General features: G+C 32.0%; 1 protein-coding gene across 3 annotated transcripts; it reads right to left on the bottom strand.

The window, feature by feature from the left end:
- Positions 1–430: 430 nt before the first annotated feature.
- On the bottom strand, positions 431–5,891 carry LOC146950217 (glucan endo-1,3-beta-glucosidase 14-like). Of its 3 annotated transcripts, none has more exons than XR_015027465.1 (4): positions 5,796–5,891; positions 4,437–5,476; positions 4,074–4,212; positions 431–2,409 (listed from the first exon to the last, which is right to left on the bottom strand). XR_015027465.1 is itself a non-coding variant. In XM_085746153.1 (3 exons), the coding sequence occupies exons 1-3, from the start codon at positions 5,848–5,850 to the stop codon at positions 4,141–4,143; spliced, it is 1,167 nt and encodes a 388-aa protein (XP_085602279.1). In that variant the 5' UTR covers positions 5,851–5,891; the 3' UTR covers positions 3,814–4,140. The 3 variants fall into 3 exon arrangements, 1 of the variants encoding a protein (XP_085602279.1); XR_015027464.1 differs by having other exon boundaries at positions 431–833; XM_085746153.1 differs by lacking the exon at positions 431–2,409 and having other exon boundaries at positions 3,814–4,212.
- Positions 5,892–19,000: the final 13,109 nt, after the last annotated feature.

Raw genomic sequence — 19,000 nt, 5'->3', positions numbered from 1 at the left:
CAGAGAGAAATGATCTTATTGAAGATTTACAATGAAATTTACATATAATCTAACAATTGCATAATATTATATTGAAATCAAGTAGTATAGTGGCTAAAAATTCTCTTTTGAGATGAATGAGTAGAGTGTCTGGGATTTGAACCCCGACCCCTCAATATACTATGCAATGTCTCTTTTTTGTGTTGATTTAGATATAGATGTTGAAATGAAGTTATCTAACAAAAGATTAATCACCAATTTAAGACACCCCCCTCCCTTAAAAAAAAAGTTAATTTCCCTTTTACAAATACAAATTTTTTTTTAAGAAGTCAAACCAACTCGCAAAAATTGGTATCGGAAAGAATCAAACTTGAGACTTTGAGAGGAGAATATTCACAGATCTAAAATTGTCACCGCCAGACCAACTCAAATGAGCTTACAAATACAAATATTAACATATGCTAACCAATATGTTGATATATTATTTTCAAAAATAATAATTCATTGGTATATTGCTGACCCAGACTCAACCAACATTTTCTTCTACATATACAACATTATCCTTTCTTTCTATATCTACTAAATTAAAAATAAAAATTTACTTTCAATATATCAACTTTCAATCTAAAAATAGATATTGCACTACATATTACACATCTAATTTCTAGTTTCTATTATTGCTAAATTCTGAAATAAATAATAATTATATGAATTGTTTTTATCAAAATTATATGAATAGTTTCGATAAAAAAGAAGCTATTATACAAACTAAGCACCGAAAGTTTCCCCAATGTGTACAAAAAGTGCAGGACTTGCTTTCGGAATGAAAAGATCTGCTTCTTTTGTCTCCCTCCCTGCATAGATCCAACAGAGTTAAGTCAACAACATTGCACACATTAATCCATGAAATCTGAAGTTCTACAAATATTTGTAAAAAGTGGATGAAAACTTTAAGTAATAATCCATTACATCATATTTTGGCTCATATATACACCCGACAAAGAAAACTAGCCTAGAACTTTTATACCGAAAAAAGAAAAAGAGCCTAGAATATTTTGTCCAAATTGTCTAGACTTAAAAAAAAAAAAAAAAAGGCAATGAAAGTGAAGAAGTGCATTGGTAGGACCGGTTGGTTATTCAATTTTAATTATAAAAGTGATACCATTTTATTTGAAGTTTTGTTAAAAATTATGCTATAACATTAAAATCATTTTCAATGTTTCTAAACAAAACTTTAAAACGAAACCCTATTTGCAATCTCCAAACCTAATCACATATTATTGAAACATAATTGTATCATAGGAAAAGATTGTCACACAATTACACTATTGTAGATTTAAATTGTATGCCTGTTCGGTTCAGCTTTTGGCTTGCCAAAAGCAATTATAAACAGTGCCAAAAACAATTCTAGCCAAAAACAACATGTTTGGTTTGGCTTTTCAGAATTGCTTTTATCCTCCAAAAGCAATTCTCCATGAAGCTACAAATCCTAGCTTCTAGCTTTTCTAGAATCAATTATAAACAGTAAATTTTATATTTTATTATTACAACCTATTATTTTACTTTATTACCCTTTATCAATTTCCCTTCTTTATCAATTCTCCTTTAGCTATGTCTATTTTAGTAATTATACATTCAAAAGCAATTCTACATAATTGTATCCAAACATAAATTTGTTTAATCAATTCTACATAATTGTATCCAAACATAAATCAATTCTCTCAGAATCAATTCTGTCAGAATCAATTCTATCAGAATCAATTCTGTCAGAATCAATTATATTCAAAGCTGAACCAAACACACACTTAATCGGCTGATTTTCAATTTGTATTTTAGACTTTATTTTATAGAGTCGAAATACAAGTCACCAATTAAAATAAGACACCTAAGATCGAGGGAATTCATGGATGCGGGGACATCATAAGTCGTGACGGTAGGAAATTTGAGTCCACGCTTCTGTTTTTTTAGTAAACTAGGGATATTTCCTTGAGTTTTATGAATCTAATAGAGGCAAATTTTCTCTAAAAGTTTTAACATTTTTGAATACCTAAATTTGAGTTCAAATCCAAAACTTTTATTAAGTTAGAATAGACTCGAGTCATTTCGTGTTCTTGAACATATTGGTTGATGTTTATAACAACAAATTAACTATAGTATTTGTTACGGGAAATATCAGAGTAGAGAATCATTTTTATGCAGCAAAAGATCAAGCATAGACAAAGGCAGCTAGCAATCACTGTTCGACATATCTAATAAAATTTCTCATAGTTGTTGCGTCTATCTGTCAATCTCAACCCACTTGGACCATGATGATGTAAGAATTGTCCAAATTCATGTCAAAGGAACATTCATGTCCATGTCTATACTGTATAATATCTGTCTAAAACAGCCACCTCCATGCCACTTTTTGCGACCCACATTTTGAAGAATCTACAACATGACATGATTTTCATCCAACAATTTAATTAATCAGCACGATTAAAATTCTAAATCATGTTATGAGTTCAAATTTTTCTTTCTCCATTCACCATTCAGATGCTCAAGAGTCACATCAGCACCAAGCTTTATTGAAATTTTCTAAGTTGTATATGATACTCAACAATACCGTCCAATAAGTAACCTAACCATATGGGACCCGTCACCCGTGTTCAACAAAGGTGACAAAAAAGACCTGAATGTCATACCGTGGTTTGAATGAAAGCATTTTGATTGATTAGTATAGAGTTGAGATCACGGTTCAAATTTAAAGCTTATTAATTAGAAATTAGTATATATATTATAAACCATTGATCAAATCGGATGGTTGAGATCTTCTCACTGTCCCTATTTGATCGCACGACCTATTGGTATGAACTTTTTTTTTCTCTATATAAAAAGATAGGCAAAGGGCGAGGGAGCGAAACGAAGCGAACCGCGACCTTTGTATTAAAACGATTCAAAGTTATTGTTGTAATTTGGACTTCAGTACTATATATATGATTTTCTTAAGAAATAAAAGGATGATATATATGACTTGTAACACTGTAAACCCTAATCGTGCAAGTAACGATACGAAACTACAGCTACTCTGTAGTCTTGGCACACTTGGCCGAACTACGTAAACAAACGATCATATTCATTGTCTTGCGATTTATCGTTACAAGTTGTTATACCGATTAAAGATTGCAATGCAAGTATGTGACAGCTAGCATGCCAAAAACTGCGACTGTGGTTCTAGGGTAGTATAGAGTTGAAGAACTTCAATCATGATACTACAAAATGATAGAAAGGGAAAAGTGGTGGAAAAAGGGGATTCCACATCTGAGATAAGGTTCACAAACATTGACAATATTGATGTTTGGTTATCTGGCACTGGCAGGAGGGATCCTCAAGACTTTCCTTCCTCTTTTTGTATTACCGAATTTGCACTTTTGTATCGTTGAAGACAAGAATAATTTTATTCACGGATGAAGATGCACATGCATATGATTAATTGCATGTGGAAGATAAGAAAGATGGAGACCCATCACCATATTATAATAATAACAATAGTGAGAAAAATAAGTAGTTTTTTTAGGATATTTATAGCTACAAGCTATGTAGTACCCATACTTAGGATTGAAGGCGTGTTCGGTGCAAGACACATATGGTTACGCTCAATTATTCTGTTATCTTAAATTATCATCGGTGTCGATGTAAAATTTGATCTTCGTGTATGTGGTTGAACTTCACAAACTACAAGAAAGACACTTGGTGCATGCACTAAGACACTATTTGGACAACATTGGAAAGGTTATGCTTAAATTGATACCATTTAGGCAAAACTTTTGCACTATTTGGTTCCAAACTTTCTCATTTTTCAAACTATTGTATTTTCATTTTGTACTAGTAAAGTACTATTACAAAGTCAAACAAAACATATTCTATTGCTACTAATTACTATGGACCTATGATTGCGCAAGTGGCCTAAAGAATGAAGAAAGAATTCTACAACACAAACTATGGTTTCATTATCTTAATAACCACTTGGTATCCCTACAAATACTGAATCATAAATGGATAAAAATATTAACACTGTAAATAAAATTCAGGAACAAAATCAAAATTTTCCTCACCTCCAACTAGTCCCTCCTGTAAAGAATGATCCATTTGAAATTTCATAGCAATCATTTTCTTCCCTCATCACAATATTGAAAGCTCCCAAACAAACACCAAGAATGTAACAATATAGAGAACAAAATTGATGGACAAAGCCTGCAAATTAACAAAAATTGGAGAGTTAGATACATCAAATATTACTCAGTCATATTGTAATATACTCTACAAAAATGTTAATTACAAAAGATAATATCCGAAACAGACTACTCGATTGGTGAGCTGAGGGACATCAAATGAGCCATAATCGGAAGGTCTAAGATTCAAACTCTGAAAACTAACATAATCTACAAATTTACTAACACAAACTAAAATATACTTACATTGGATTTGCCTTCAATAATCATTCCTGGAAAATAACCTCCTTGAGGGACTTGATTTTTCAATCCAAGGTTATAAACTGGAGTACCATCAGGATAATAAAGACCATAGTTTCTCTCTGATGCAGGACCAGTCTTCAAATCTTCGTTAAAAAGTGCGAAAACATAAATATCAATAGGAATAGAAGGTTTTGCAGGAGTTCCTTGTTTCATGGCAATCCTCTTCAACAAATTATTATGATAAATTTCTGCATTCTGTAGTGAAGCTCCAACCTCATCAGGATCACCTTTAGAAGGCCAACCTGTCTCGGAAATCTTAACCTCGATATCGTTATGCCCTACCGCCTTTATAGCAGCGTAAACAGCATCGATTTGAGCATACAACATGTTATCATAATGCAAATTTGTAGCAGGATCAATAGAACCAGGGTTCAGTTGAAACAAGACATAGTTTAATGAAACATGTTGTGGATCACCTTTGTATGCAAAAAAAGGATAAGCATTGATCAAAAAAGGCGATTTGATTTGCGCTTGAAAGGTAAGAAGTGGTTGAATATATTGAATCAAATCTTCTCTAAATGCACCAGATGAAGGAGGGAATGAATTTGACATAATGATGAAAGAATGTGAAGTTGTGACAGTAACTTGTTGAGATAATCCAAGATTAACAAGTGCATTATACACTGATTTCATTGCAGGAAGAAGGTTATTATAACTGTTTATATCATTGTTACCTAAAACTTCATTTCCTACATTAATTGAAGTGATTTTGGTTTGTGGAAGGTAAGGTTGAACATTTTGTTGAACCCATGATTGTGCCTTAATAGGGTCTTTCATACTTTGAAGATCATTAAGTCCTATCATGAATTCAACATTTGAATTTGAAAATGTTGTTAGAACATTTGGATCAGCATCATAGAGTTTGATTCTGCTCACATTCAATGATTTTATAAGAACTGCTACACGTGAATGAGATGGTAAATTGTTTGCTATTTGTCCATAGTTTATTCCAAAATCCAAACCATTGCTTTGCATAAACAAATCTGAAAAAAGAACAAAAAGTTTGAAATATCAAAATTTGTTCATTAAATTTAATTTAGTACAACAAATATCTAATTCAACAAAATTGTTAAAACAGGTAAAATATCAAATTCAAGCAAAAAAAGTGCAAAATAAAGATTACTTGACAATAAAAGAGTAGTTTTTATTTTCTGGGTATTGTAAGCGGTAGAGTGGCCTTACTGTCACAATTCATTACCAGAGAGAAATTCAGCACTTATCGCTTCGATTCGTTATTAAATAAAAATAATAATATTGTGGTATGAAAGAGAATCATGCATGCAGAAGAAGTAAAAGACTAACCTGAAACGGTGAGAAACAGCATTATCACTCTGAAGAAGAAGGAAGAGATTGCCATTCTCACCCAAAAGTTAAGGCTGAGAATCAAAACTAAGGTTTGCCACAAAACAAGGTCTTATCATATATATATAAACACAATCATGTAAATATAAACAGAGCAACTCTGTTTTTTGTTCTGTTTTTTTTTTTATTTTTGTCATTATTATATAATCCACCACATATTTTACACGTATTGTACTACTGGACAGATTTTATTTCTGCCAATCACCGACATAGTTAGGTTTTATTATTATTTTGGCACTATTTTTTATGATATTTACAAATAAGATCCTTTTCTTTTTATTTGTGTAAAGTTTCATGTGGACTAGCAAGTAGGATTTTAAGGGAAGAAATATATTTTAATTACATTCTTTCCAATCTTGATTCATTACAGTAATTTAATTACGCAAAGATGAAGATTACACAGTCATGTTTCTAAATTAAAATTTAAAATCTAAATTACAAAAAGTCAAAATGTGAATCTTTTGATCCAAGTTTTCATTCTTTCTCAATTTTGTTTAAAATCTTATTTACCTAAAAATTAGGAATTACTCTATTTTGCTCTCTTACCAGAATCATGAAGATTAGGATTTACTATGGATTTTGTTTTTGGTCAGTTAGTTTACTTGATCCACTCATACATTTTAAGTGTGGAGAAGTTTATATGCCAACTAAAATATATTTATTAGATATTATAAACATTTTGATCATGCTGGAAGTACTTTTTTTTTAAGGGAATCATGAAGTAAGTATTTTCGTAAAAAAATGTTTCATTTAGAAATCAAACTTAAGTTTTTTAAAATAATTCGTCTTTGATGCGATCCTTTTTTATTTTAATGTTAAAATGTCATTTTATCTATCAATTTTTTAAATACTTTGTTTTTTTGACAAATTATTTCCTAAATGCTTATTTTCAGTAAATTCTTAATTTATTTTTTGATACATAAAATCACTGCTTTTTTTTCCGAGTGCTTGTTGTCGGTATATAACAAAAAATAAAGATCATTTGTATACCAAATAAATAAAGATTGTCAACAATGTCATAATACTATGGGATAAATGAATAAGAAATTATAATTATAAGATTTTTGAATAAATAAATTTACAAAATTCATATTAAAACCGTGATTTTTCAAAATCTAAATAATTTTTAAGACTCCTTCAAAAAAAATAATTTTTAAGACGGTACTAGTACAACTTTTTAAAAGATTTTCGTTGGCAAGAAAAATTAGAATTTATGAAAAAGATTTGGTTTTTTTGTAATATTTTAATGAAAAGTGAAAATATTGGGACTATAAAAAGGTAATTTAAATGCATATACGCGGATCTCAGTATCGACCATGTTTTTAGCACCGCCTTTCGGAGGACGCGCTGACACCTCAGCATTCGCACGTGTTTTCGGTTTAAAATACTGTACTCGTTTTGCTGCATTTGCACTCACAATAACTAAATTGTTTTTGTTAATTTTACAATTTATTAATGCTTTTTTATTATTTGATTAGGTGTATATAAAGACATAGAAAATGCTAATTTGTGTCTCTAAGACGCGGGTTAAGAAACTAAAGATATAAATATTTTATTAGAAATTGTGCATTTTATATTTTTAAAATTTAAATTTTAACTTTTCAAAACAAAATTTATATTTTAATTCAATTTTTAACTTATTAACTTGTGTTTTTAAGACATAAGTTAGCATGATCATAAAGATATATTCTATCCGGTCACCATTATAAGAAAATTTTGACTTTTTTATATTCATTCAATAAATGATGTGTGTAGTTTATATTGTAGTTTATTTTGACAATGAATCTAAAAAGTGGAAATTTGCTTATAAATGAGACCGGAGGGAGCATATCAGTTGTCCACATGATTAACTCAATTTGTAAGAACATTGTATATTTTTTTTTGTGGTGGTCAGGGTTTGAACGTCGGACCTTGCATATATTATGCATTATCCATACCAACTGAGCTAAGTTCACGTGAATCGTAAGAACATTGTATAATACTACACCCTCCAGTCACTAATATAATCAAAAATCCACTTTTTAGATACATTCAATTAATGATGTATGTGACATATAATAAAGACTACATACATCATTAATTGAATGTATCTAAAAAGTGGATTTTTGCTTATATTAGTGACCGGAGGGTGTACAATTCAGTTTGAATTTTAGACACTCCACTTTTTTTACCTTGGAAAAGTAAATCTCTAACACTAGGTTACTTGCCAAAAAACATTTTACTCCCTCCGATCATTATTATAAGTAAAACTCCACTTTTTAGATACATTGAATAATTAGTGTATCTAGTCTTTATTATAGACTAGATACATTAATTATTAAATGTATCTAAAAGATGGAGTTTTGTTTATAATAGTAACAAAAGGAAGTACACCCTCCGGTCACTAATATAAGCAAAAGTTTGATTTTTAGATTCATTCATTAAATGACGTATGTAGCCTATAATAAAGACTACATACGTCATTTAATGAATGAATCTAAAAATCAAACTTTTGTTTATATTAGTGATCGGAGGGTGTATATATCAACCTGGATTTGGTGTTTTAATGTGACCTCATCTACCGACGTGACACTTAAATGCTTTTGAAGGAAAAAGAATGAGAGGTGAGGAAAGGTTGTAAAAGTGTGAAAGTTTAGAGACTAAAATGTATAATTTTATAATTGGGAAACTATTTTTATGAACATGGTAAAATAGAGGGGGTAAAAGTGCAATAATTGTAATTAAAATGGTGAATACTCTAATACTTTATAGTTATATTGATTATATATGATACTCCCTCCGTCCTAAATTATATGTCGTTTTGGAAAAATATTGTCTCAAATTATATGTCGTTTTGGAAAAACATTGTCCCAAAACAATTCTAATGAAACATTAATGTTACTTTTCCTATCATATCCTTAATTATTTATTACTCTCAACTCTTTCATTTATCTTTCTCATATCATTTATTAAGGACAATTTTGTAAAAAACTCATAACATCTATTTTCCACACAAAATTAATTATATTTCCTAAGACGTGCGAAATGCCCAAAACGTCATATAATTTGGGACAAATGGAGTATGAGTTAGGAATGCTCAAACTACATAGCAAGAAAACTAGTGTGAAATTACTCTAATCTTATTCATTTATAGATTTAAGTAATGAAAATACACGGGGAGCTAATTTATATAAAAGTACTCAATAAGTAGAAAGGATAAGAGAATCCTAACTATTTATGTTAGAGATGTCCAACTATCTGAGCTTAACAATGAGGTGAATGAATGGTTGAGTAGCAAGAGGTTTGGTGAAGAAATATGTTGCATGATTTGTGGAACAAAGTGGTAGTTGCTCCATGAAGCTAAGTGAAAGATTCTCTTAACAACATGATAGTTAAGATGTTTCATTTGCTCATGGAGCTAGCGATTATGTTTCATTTGCTTTACTTGTCCAACAAAGATTATTCGCATTTGGTTGTGTACAATGGGGCCGAAAAACCTAATCGCCCAACTTCGTCATCAATATCATCACAAAATTTATCATCCAATATGAGGATTGATCTCTTCTAAAGGGATGTGGTGCATAGGAAGAGTTATATAAGAAAGTGTGGCGATTCTTTTTTGGAAGATGCCTCTATTATCGGTAGCTTTATTAGAGATATTCTCGGGGGGGGGGGGGGGGGGGGGGGGGGGGGGCTCAATTTGACATTTGTCTCATTGGTCAATGGTGCCTCAAGAAGCTCCAAGTATGTCCAGTCCACTTTTATTTGTTGGATGATTTCTCAAGGATTGGGACCAAGTTCCCACTCCTATGAAGGAAATGACTGTCGAGGTTCTTAACTTAACCATCCAGTTGGAGGGTTGTTCTCCTAAGGTTGATCTTCGTCTATTGCCTTCAGATACTGCTTCTTTCGGTGGTTCTAATGAATCACATAATCTTGTTAATACGAGGAAACTTTCAGGAAAAGCCATATATATTGTATAAACTTTTGGGAGGGGAGATAGTTTAAAGGTGTCTAGGTTGGTAGCATTAAAGAAGAAGGATTTCTTAGAGAAAATTGGTATGAAGTCATCATAGGTTAATCGATGATTATTGATTCTATCAATAATATAGGTTTTTTGTTTTTTCTTTGCTGTGACTCATTTTGTGATTAGACTTTTACCTCAACAAAAGGAAATAGTGGTTGAATTCTTTTTTACATGGTGCGAATCAAAATGGTTTTCTCTGGGGTGGATGTCCTAGATGTGTTCCTCGAGTGTGGGGGGCTCTCAGGACTAGGTTCTTTGTGGTTAATGTTTACTTGAATATCTCCCCGAAGGAGAAAAAAGTGATGTGGGGCCAACTAATTAGGTTGACTGGTTCTCTTAAGGGAGTGTGTGATGTGTGTTGGTCAACTTTAATTTAGTGCTTTATGAGAGTGAAAGGAGAGACATTTCAGGGATCAACGGGAGGGGTGGAATAAGGGAGATTCTTGAGTTTGGGAATTTCGTTTAACACATGAGTCTTGTTGATTTTCCCATAGTATGGAGAAGATTCATATAGTATAAGTTGAATGGGAGTGATATGGTTTGTATATCGTATCTTGGTGTCTGATGGTTGGTTAGAAAGGTGGCGGGTTTCCACTCCATGATCTCTCCCTCGAGATGTTCCCGACTACTATCCTTTAGTTATGCAGTATTCCTCGCAATTATGGGGTCAAAGCTTTTCAAGTTTAATAAATTTTGACTCAGCCATAATGTCTTTCGGAGGAGATAAACCAGGGTTGAGCACCTTCTACTAATACGGGGTGTGTAGCTTTTTTTCTTAAGGAAAATTTGGAAGTTTTGAATCAAGATCTCAAAATATCCAGCCATGAGGCTTTTAGAAGATGAATTTTCTTTAATTGTTTATTGCAATCCAAACTTGAATATTATGAAGAATCACTATTTGGTAAACATGCCTAATTAACCTTTCGGTCTCAATTACAAGTAACATTTAACTTTTTAGATTCATTGGATAACCTATTTATTTATCGTACATTTGGATTGGCATTTGGTTACAAAATCTCGCATCTTAATGGAAATTCAGCACGAATCTAGTAAAAGCTAAAAATTAAAGCTTCTAATAAACGTGTGTTGTAAACACATATATTATATCTTTTATTTATAGTATCGGTAAATTCACTAATCTTTCATTGATGAAATAGTAAACACCACATGCAAATTAAGGATGTTGAGTGTCATTCAAAGTATCTGGGGCTTCCTGCTTTTGTTGCCAGGTTTAAGCAACAAGTTTTCAATTTTATCCAAGATAGGGTGTGGAAAAAGTTTAAATGATGGAAAGAAAAATTCCTATCAACTGCTGGGAGAGAAGTTTTGATCAAATCAGTGGTTCAAGCGATCCCTACATATGTGATGAGTTGTTTTCTACTTCCGATGGTTTTTTGCGAACATATTGAAGGTATGATTAGTAAGTTCTGGTGGGGTAGCAACCAAGGTAAGCGTAAAGTTCATTAGATTAAATGGGACACATTATGTAAGGAAAAAAAGAAAGGTGGAATGGGTTTTAGAACATTTCATGAGTTTAACCTTGCAATGTTGTCTAAACAAGGTTGGCATATTATGCACAACGACGACTTATTGATCTCATAATGTTTGAAAGCAAGGTATTTTTCTAGAAGTAATTTCTTGAGAGCTTCAATTGGTTATTGCCCAAGTTATACCTAGAGAAGTATTCTGCAAGTTCGTGTGAATGTTATTGAGAAAGCTGGTTTGTGGAGAGTAGATGATGGTCGTCTAATCAACGTATGGGAGGAAAATTGGTTTCCTTATCAAAATGGACACATGATTTGGTCCCCTATACCTCCTAATTGTGATATTATGTTTGTTTTAGATCTCATTCATCATGATATTCGATGTTGGAATGCCCCTTTAATTAATGACATTTTCTCCCTTTTGAGGCTGAACAAATTCTCCAGTTGCCAATTTCTTTCTCTGAATTACAAGATGAATTTGTGTGGGGTGCTTCACGGTCAGCTATTTTCTCTATGAAGAGTTCATACCATTTCTTAAAGGCAGGGCGTGAAGTAGAAGTCTCCCATAACTCAATGCAGGACAATGATCACCAAGTGTGGAAAAAATCATTGAAAATAAAAAGTATTTCAAGACACATTCATTTTTTATGGAGGATTTTACATGCAAAACTATCGGTGAAAAATGATCTTTTTAAAAAAGGAATAAGTAGCAATCCATTTTGTGTTTTTTGTGGTCATCATAATGAAACAATTTCACACTTTTTATGGAATGTCATTGGTCAAAGCAGATATGGTTTGCTTCCTCTTTAGGCATTGTATTTAATCTGCATGAACCTAGGTACGTACCTTTTTCGGAATGGTTGAAGAGAAATATTATTGATGCTGATGAGGATATTATTGTTCATGTTTTGGCCTTGTGTTATGAAATATGGTGTGTTAGAAATAAAAAATGTTTTGAGGGGACTTATGTTGATGTGACTGTCATTGTTCAAAAGACGCAAAGATCTATAGTGAATTTTAAGAGTGCTAATACGATGTTGTTGGAGGCACTAAGTAGATGTCCAAATTTACCAATATCTGATGTTCATTGGACACCTCCTATTAGTGGTTTCTATAAGCTTAATGTCGATGCAGCGGGTTTGATAGAGGAGGGTAAGCGGGGTATTGGTGTTGTGGTAAGAGATAATGAAGGTGTTGTTTTAGCTGCTAGCTGCTGGCAAGTCTTTTCTTTACCATACTCAGAGGTTGCAGAAGCTTTAACTATGCGGAAGGGTTTGGAGTTTACGAAAGACATGTGTTTTATGAATCTTATAGCAGAATCAGATGCTGATCTAATGTGATCTTGGCGTTGAATACTCATCAACAATCTTCCATCTATGTCGGCTCTATTATTGAAGATTGTATTAACTTAAGTGTTTGTTTTCATAGTTTAAATTTTTTGCATGTTAGGAGTGAAGCCAATCAAACTGCTCATTATTTAGCTAAACATGCTCTTCATAATTTAGACCGTATATGGATCGAAAAGACTCTACCTTGTATTTCTACAGCTTTGACATTTGATTTATTGCTAAATTTTTGTTATCTTTAACGTAAAAAAAAAATGTAAACACCACATGAAATAAAACTCACATATACAAGTGTGAGATGTCGGGATAAAAACCTTATACAATTTTATATTCTTTTAATCTACATATAAAACAGTCAAATTGATTGATTATTTAAAGGGAAATGCTAAATATTGCCCTTGGGGCATTGGTTAAGATGATAAAAATAGAAACATTGCATTGGAAAATGGTGGAAATTGAAGAATTGAACTTTTTAAAAGTCAAAACATTGTTGAATTCAATATAAATATACTACTTTTGGTTTCCTTAACTATTGCCCTGAGGGCACTGGTTAGCACGCTTATTATTTTGTTAGCAATACAGGTAAGTTGGTGGGTGATCACTCGGGGATTAGTGCTCCACAGATGAGAGTTATTATTAATCCATATTCCGACGCAATTAGGTGCCGAATATTTTTGTTTCTTTTAGAAAACCAAGTCTTCAAAAGAAAGGAACATGATTTGCTATTAGGATTCGATACCTTTGGTTAATTATAAATGTTGGGAAATGTTAACTTGTGCCCTTGAGGCACAAGTTTAGAAACTAAACATGGAAATGTTTTCTTGAGAATTGTATATTCAATGTATTAAAGTTTTAAAATTTTATCTTTTCAATACAAAAGTTATATTTTAATTCCCTTTTTAGCTCCTTAACTTGTGCCCTTAGGGCACAAGTTAACATGACCCATAAATGTTTCATGAGAATCGATCTAAAAATATGATTATTAACACTCAATTGAACCCTGCCTTCTGGAAAAAGCAACCCCTTTCTCCACTTTCCAAATTTAAGTGGCGTCATTCTCAAATCCAACATAAAAAAATATTCAATCTTCCAATTATATGCACATTTATATTGGGAAAATGATAGAAAAGTTTCTGTGAACAATCATTAAGAGAAAAACTTTCACACTTTATTCTCTTGTTTTGTTTCACTATCAACAACTCAACATTATTTTATGGGGGTGCATTTGTAAGGTGGATTATTACTCCCTCCGGTCCTAAATATAAGAGAAGAATCTTTTTTTAGGTTCATTGAATTATTAATGCATCTGGACTATAATATCAACTAAATACATCATTAATTCAATGAACCTTAAAATGGAATCTTCTCTTATATTTAGGACCGGAGGGAGTATTATTATTTTATGGGAAATGTTATCTTGTGCCCTCAAGGCACAAGTTAAGAAGCCAAAGATAAAAATATTTTGTTGGAAAATGTGCATTCAATATTCTTGAAATTTAATTTCTTATCTTTTCAAGACAAAATTTATTATTTAATTCCATTTTTAGATTCTTAACATATGCCCACTTATTTTATAGGTCAAATGTATCATCGGGTCCTTTAAATTTAACGTTTGCACTTTAGTTCGAATTTTGAACTCTCTACTTTTCAATATTAAAATGTGTGAGTCTCAACCACCAGACTACATGACAAAAAAAGATACTTTCTCCGTTTCAAAATGAATGCTGATTTAGTCAATTGCACATAGATTAAGGAATGAAATAATATTGTCCAAAGTTATGATACTTTTACTAAAATAGCCTTGTTAGTTATTGGTGCATTTGTCATCATTATAAATTAAAGTACAAAATGATACTTTGGAAGTTGTGTAGACAATAATAATTAAGAGTACTATTGAAAAAAAGTAATTAATAGTACATTGAAAAGTGAGAATGACATTCATTTTGAAACAATTTCTAATTGGTATCCAACTATTTATAATAAAGATAGTATTATATAAACAAATTAGCCACGCACGAACCACGGGAAGCCGGGAACCATTAGTGATCTTCATAGTCTTATAACTTGAGCCACAATTTCTTTAACTCTTTAGTGCAATCCAAACTTGAATGTTAATTAAAGTCATAGAAGGTTAACAATTTTGATATTTTTGTCTGTTTTTTAGGAGATATTTATTATTGTTAGTTGAACGAGAATTTGTGGTACCATCTACATATTTTTCCCAATTAACAATTTTGGTATTTTCCGACTTAACAATTCTGATTTTTTTAAGAGTAGTTATTTTGTTAAATACTACCTCCGTCCCGGAATAACTGACCCATTTTCTAAAAAAAAGTGTCCCAAAATAACTGACCCATTTCAATTTTCAATACAACTTTCATCATTCTCAATACAATATAACACTAAATAATGCTACTTTTATCATTCCCAATACAATATATTCCACTTTCCCCTTTATTTATACACTTTTCTTAATCTGTGTGAAAAACCAAAGTAGGTCAATTAAATTGGGACGGAGGGAGTATATGAAGTGTGGGGAATACATACAATATTATCTTTGCAATGTAAAGACTGCTTGCGACGTCAGCTAGGCGTGCATGCTTACAAAACGTTCGATAGCAACTCGCAGAGAAACCCACTTCACCATACACACTTGTTATTTGGCAAAGGACAATGATGATAAACTGAAAGATAAGACATTGTTTGGTAAGATATATTTTAGCTATAAAACACATATACTCCTTGAAATATGCGTGTCCTGATGTCGAATACGCATCGTTTCTGATACATATGATTTTTTTTTTTTAAGAAAACATATGATTATAATGAATAATGTTATTTTTTTAAATTATTATCGATGTCGACATGCTAGTATTTGTGTCGTGTTTGGTGTCCGTGTATGAGTATATGCTAATTGAGATATAGAATGTATCCTTTAGACGCAATGAAACTCTATTTGTCCATTTGACCAAACAGGTAGTAATAACTATTTTGGCTCAAAGGCTTGGCATTATGTGGAAACGCAGACAATTATGTACGGCCACCGCCTGCTACATGCAAATTGTTCAATAAGTGTGTGAAAATGTCAATTTCAAATTGATAACGTAATAAATATGTAGCAACTAGCAAATCACAATTTGTGTACTATAACCAAGTACGTAACCATGTTTCATTTTTTCTTTTCTGGCTAAGTGCTGGAAATTAGATACAATAATTTCTAATTAGGAAGCAACTTATCTTAACTTAAATGGTAGTTGCTCGTTGGATAAGCTTTAATATCATTTTCAAGTTTTTATATTGAACTTAACTCATCGTTAACCAACTTGTAAGGTGGATATGTCACTTTAAAACTTATTCCAACATTTAACTTTAATTTGGTTTTTTATATTTTCCACTCGTCCTCACATCTCTATTTAATTTAAAATAAGTTATGTGTTAGTCTGCGTGCAGAAAATTAAACATTCGATTTCCATCATAAATGTGTACTTATCATAAGTGATATCGAAGGTGTGAAAGTTCCTCTCCATAATGTTAATAGTCTTACCATAAAGATAGGATTGGGTTATATGAATATGTTATGGAGAATGTTAACTAGTGCCCCCGGGGCATTGGTTAAGTACTAAAAGAAGTAAGTTTTTGTTAAAAAGTAATGTAATTATTACTTGATCAAAAGTGACAGTTTATAGTTCCAAGACGGAAAATTCTATTTTTGGATTCCTTAACCAGTGCCCCGGGGGCACTGGTTAACAAGACCCATATGTTATTATTTAAATACGCAGACATTGAATGAAGGCATGCCTATTGCCTAATTGTTGTATATATTTGGCGAAACACTATCTATGCGTTTTGGTCCACTTGTGTTTAGGATGGACTAATACGAAACGTATGTTTTTGGCATAGAAGTCATATATGGATTGAAATTTTCTCTGTATTAATGTATGTGTTGACCAAACTTAATTTTACTTTTCTCTTCTCTATTTGAAGGAAAAGCTTTTAGAAAACCTTTAAAAATAAAAATAGCTTATTTAAGAAGATAACTTTTTTTTTTTTTTTACAGAAAGGGGTTTAGAACAACCTAGTGACAGGAGCTTTTGAAAGACTAACACATAACTTGTTTTAAGTATGTTTGTTTTGCAGCGATGAAAATTAATTTCGAATAAATTGATTTTGTAAAACGGATTTTGACTAAAAATGAGTAAAAACTAAAGTGATTTTATGTAAAAGTGGGTTCGACAATAAATTTTTAGTTTTAGAATTAATTATAAAAAAAACTTTAAATTCTAGCTTCTAGTCAGAATAAACCCTTGAGGTAAAATCCATTATATTATATATCAACTGATCGTATCTGATCAGAAGGTGACTGTCGATGCTGTGTTTTAAGGTGGTTGTGAATGTGTTGTTTTCACTGGAACGGTTAGTATTACTGCAGACACTATGACACTCAAGTCAGTATCGAGTTTAGAAAAGGGGATTAGGAGAGTAGAGAGAATATAACCTTTGGGACTACTAGGAGTCCTCTATATAGAGAGATGCAGGTCCCATCAGTAGGACACACGTAGGGTTCATCGGTTACAAATCTATGAAAATCCTAACCGTCGAGCGAGATTCACGGGGCACGTTTAAGGAGCCGTTGCTAGTGTGTTTCAACCGGTCCTTGGTGCTACGAATATCTCCCTCTCTAGGAGGGGGTGTGCCGTGAGTAATGGCTGAAACACACAGGATTTGGGTCATTTTCGATTTGGTCTATGCATATGGGGCTTAGAGTGTTTGTTCGGTTCAGAACATCAATTAAAGGAAATTTTACCCTATACCCCTACATATATACTTTCACCCCGACAAATATTTTAAAATTCCAATTTTACCCTTTTTAATACACATTAATTTTTCACCCTCACTAACATTTTCCATCCTGAATGAGTTCACCCCCACATGATATTCCCCCAACAAAACTCATGAAAGAAACATTTCTGAAACTCATCTTTTCTTTTCCAGAATAAAAAACAGCCATCTCAAAAATTGAATAAAACAGACAAAGAATTGGTAAATAGTAATGTCAAAGATAACCCAACCCTCTGCATCGAACAACTGAATACATAATTGATAAGTAAAAAAATAGTAAACTAAAACACATTAAACATAAAAAAGGTTTCAATCGTAGAATTGTTTTTATTAAAAAAGTTTCTACTTTCTTTTATTAAAAAAAGTTTTTGTAAATAAGAAGAGGAAAAGGCAGCATGAAACAATCAAATGGAAATTATCAACTGGAAATCGTAGCATGAGAAAAAAAATTGGAAGTTAATCCTAAACCGGAAAGCATCAAGAAAGGGTTCCGGAAACAATCAACTAGAAATCGATTTCTGAGAAACTAAGACCATGGCAAACCCCAAAAAACCTCAATCAATGATTCAGGGAACAAATACAATACATCCACCGGAAACCCGCAATCAATGATTCTGAGGAAGTTTAGGTTTCGAGTAATCTAAACAAAATTGAATTGTTTCCGGCAGTTTTGGCATGAAACATTTCCGGCATGAAAGGGTTCGGTAATCCACTTGCTATTTTTTTTCCAAGAACAGTTTCCTGAGAAAGAAGGGGTGAACTAGTGAAAGCGACTCTATTCTATGAAGGGCAATTTAGGTAGCTTAAGTTAAATGTTGGGTCAAAGTATAAATGTAGGGGTTTGAGGTAAAACTTCTTCAACTAAACATGGCAAAATCAATTATATACCTTTATATTTCGGAAATTGCTCTTCTCCCTTTTAGTTTTACTTATTCATGTGCTTGCGTGAGTTAACTCACACTGAAAGATGACTCGTGTGAGTTAACTCACGTTGGAAAAGCCGAGGATGAGTTAACTCATGTCGGACAGTTTAAGGGAATGAACTGTTTTAAAAGGAAGGAGAGCAATGACCCTTCTATTCCTTTCTTATTTTAGATCCATCAAGATGTAAAGTTCCACTTGTCTTCTTCCTCTCCTTTGGTTACCGACATGGTAAATTTCAGGGTGTGCAAGTATTGTAAAGTTCTACTCAAACAAAAAATCCTTTCCCTCCTCTCGTTCTTTTTAAAAAACAAAAGTTTGTCAACTCTCGAATGTTATTTATCAATGTGTCAATTGGGAGGTAAGAGAGGCAAACTATTTGTGAACCTTTCACAATCGTTTTATTCAAAATACGGTCAAACTTGTCTGTTTAATTAAATAAATACATTCAAATTTAAAGATTTGAATTGATTCATTTATTTATAATCATATAAAAATAATGCTAGAGTTTGTACCGAAAATATAATGCTATAGTAAATCACAATTTTG

Source organism: Medicago sativa, chromosome 2 (genome assembly GCF_051527215.1).
Source record: "Medicago sativa cultivar Bolivia chromosome 2, Bolivia_mono, whole genome shotgun sequence".
Classification (NCBI taxonomy): Eukaryota; Viridiplantae; Streptophyta; class Magnoliopsida; order Fabales; family Fabaceae; genus Medicago; species Medicago sativa.
Note: the sequence above shows the minus strand (reverse complement) of the source record. Positions and strands in the feature narration are given on the sequence as shown.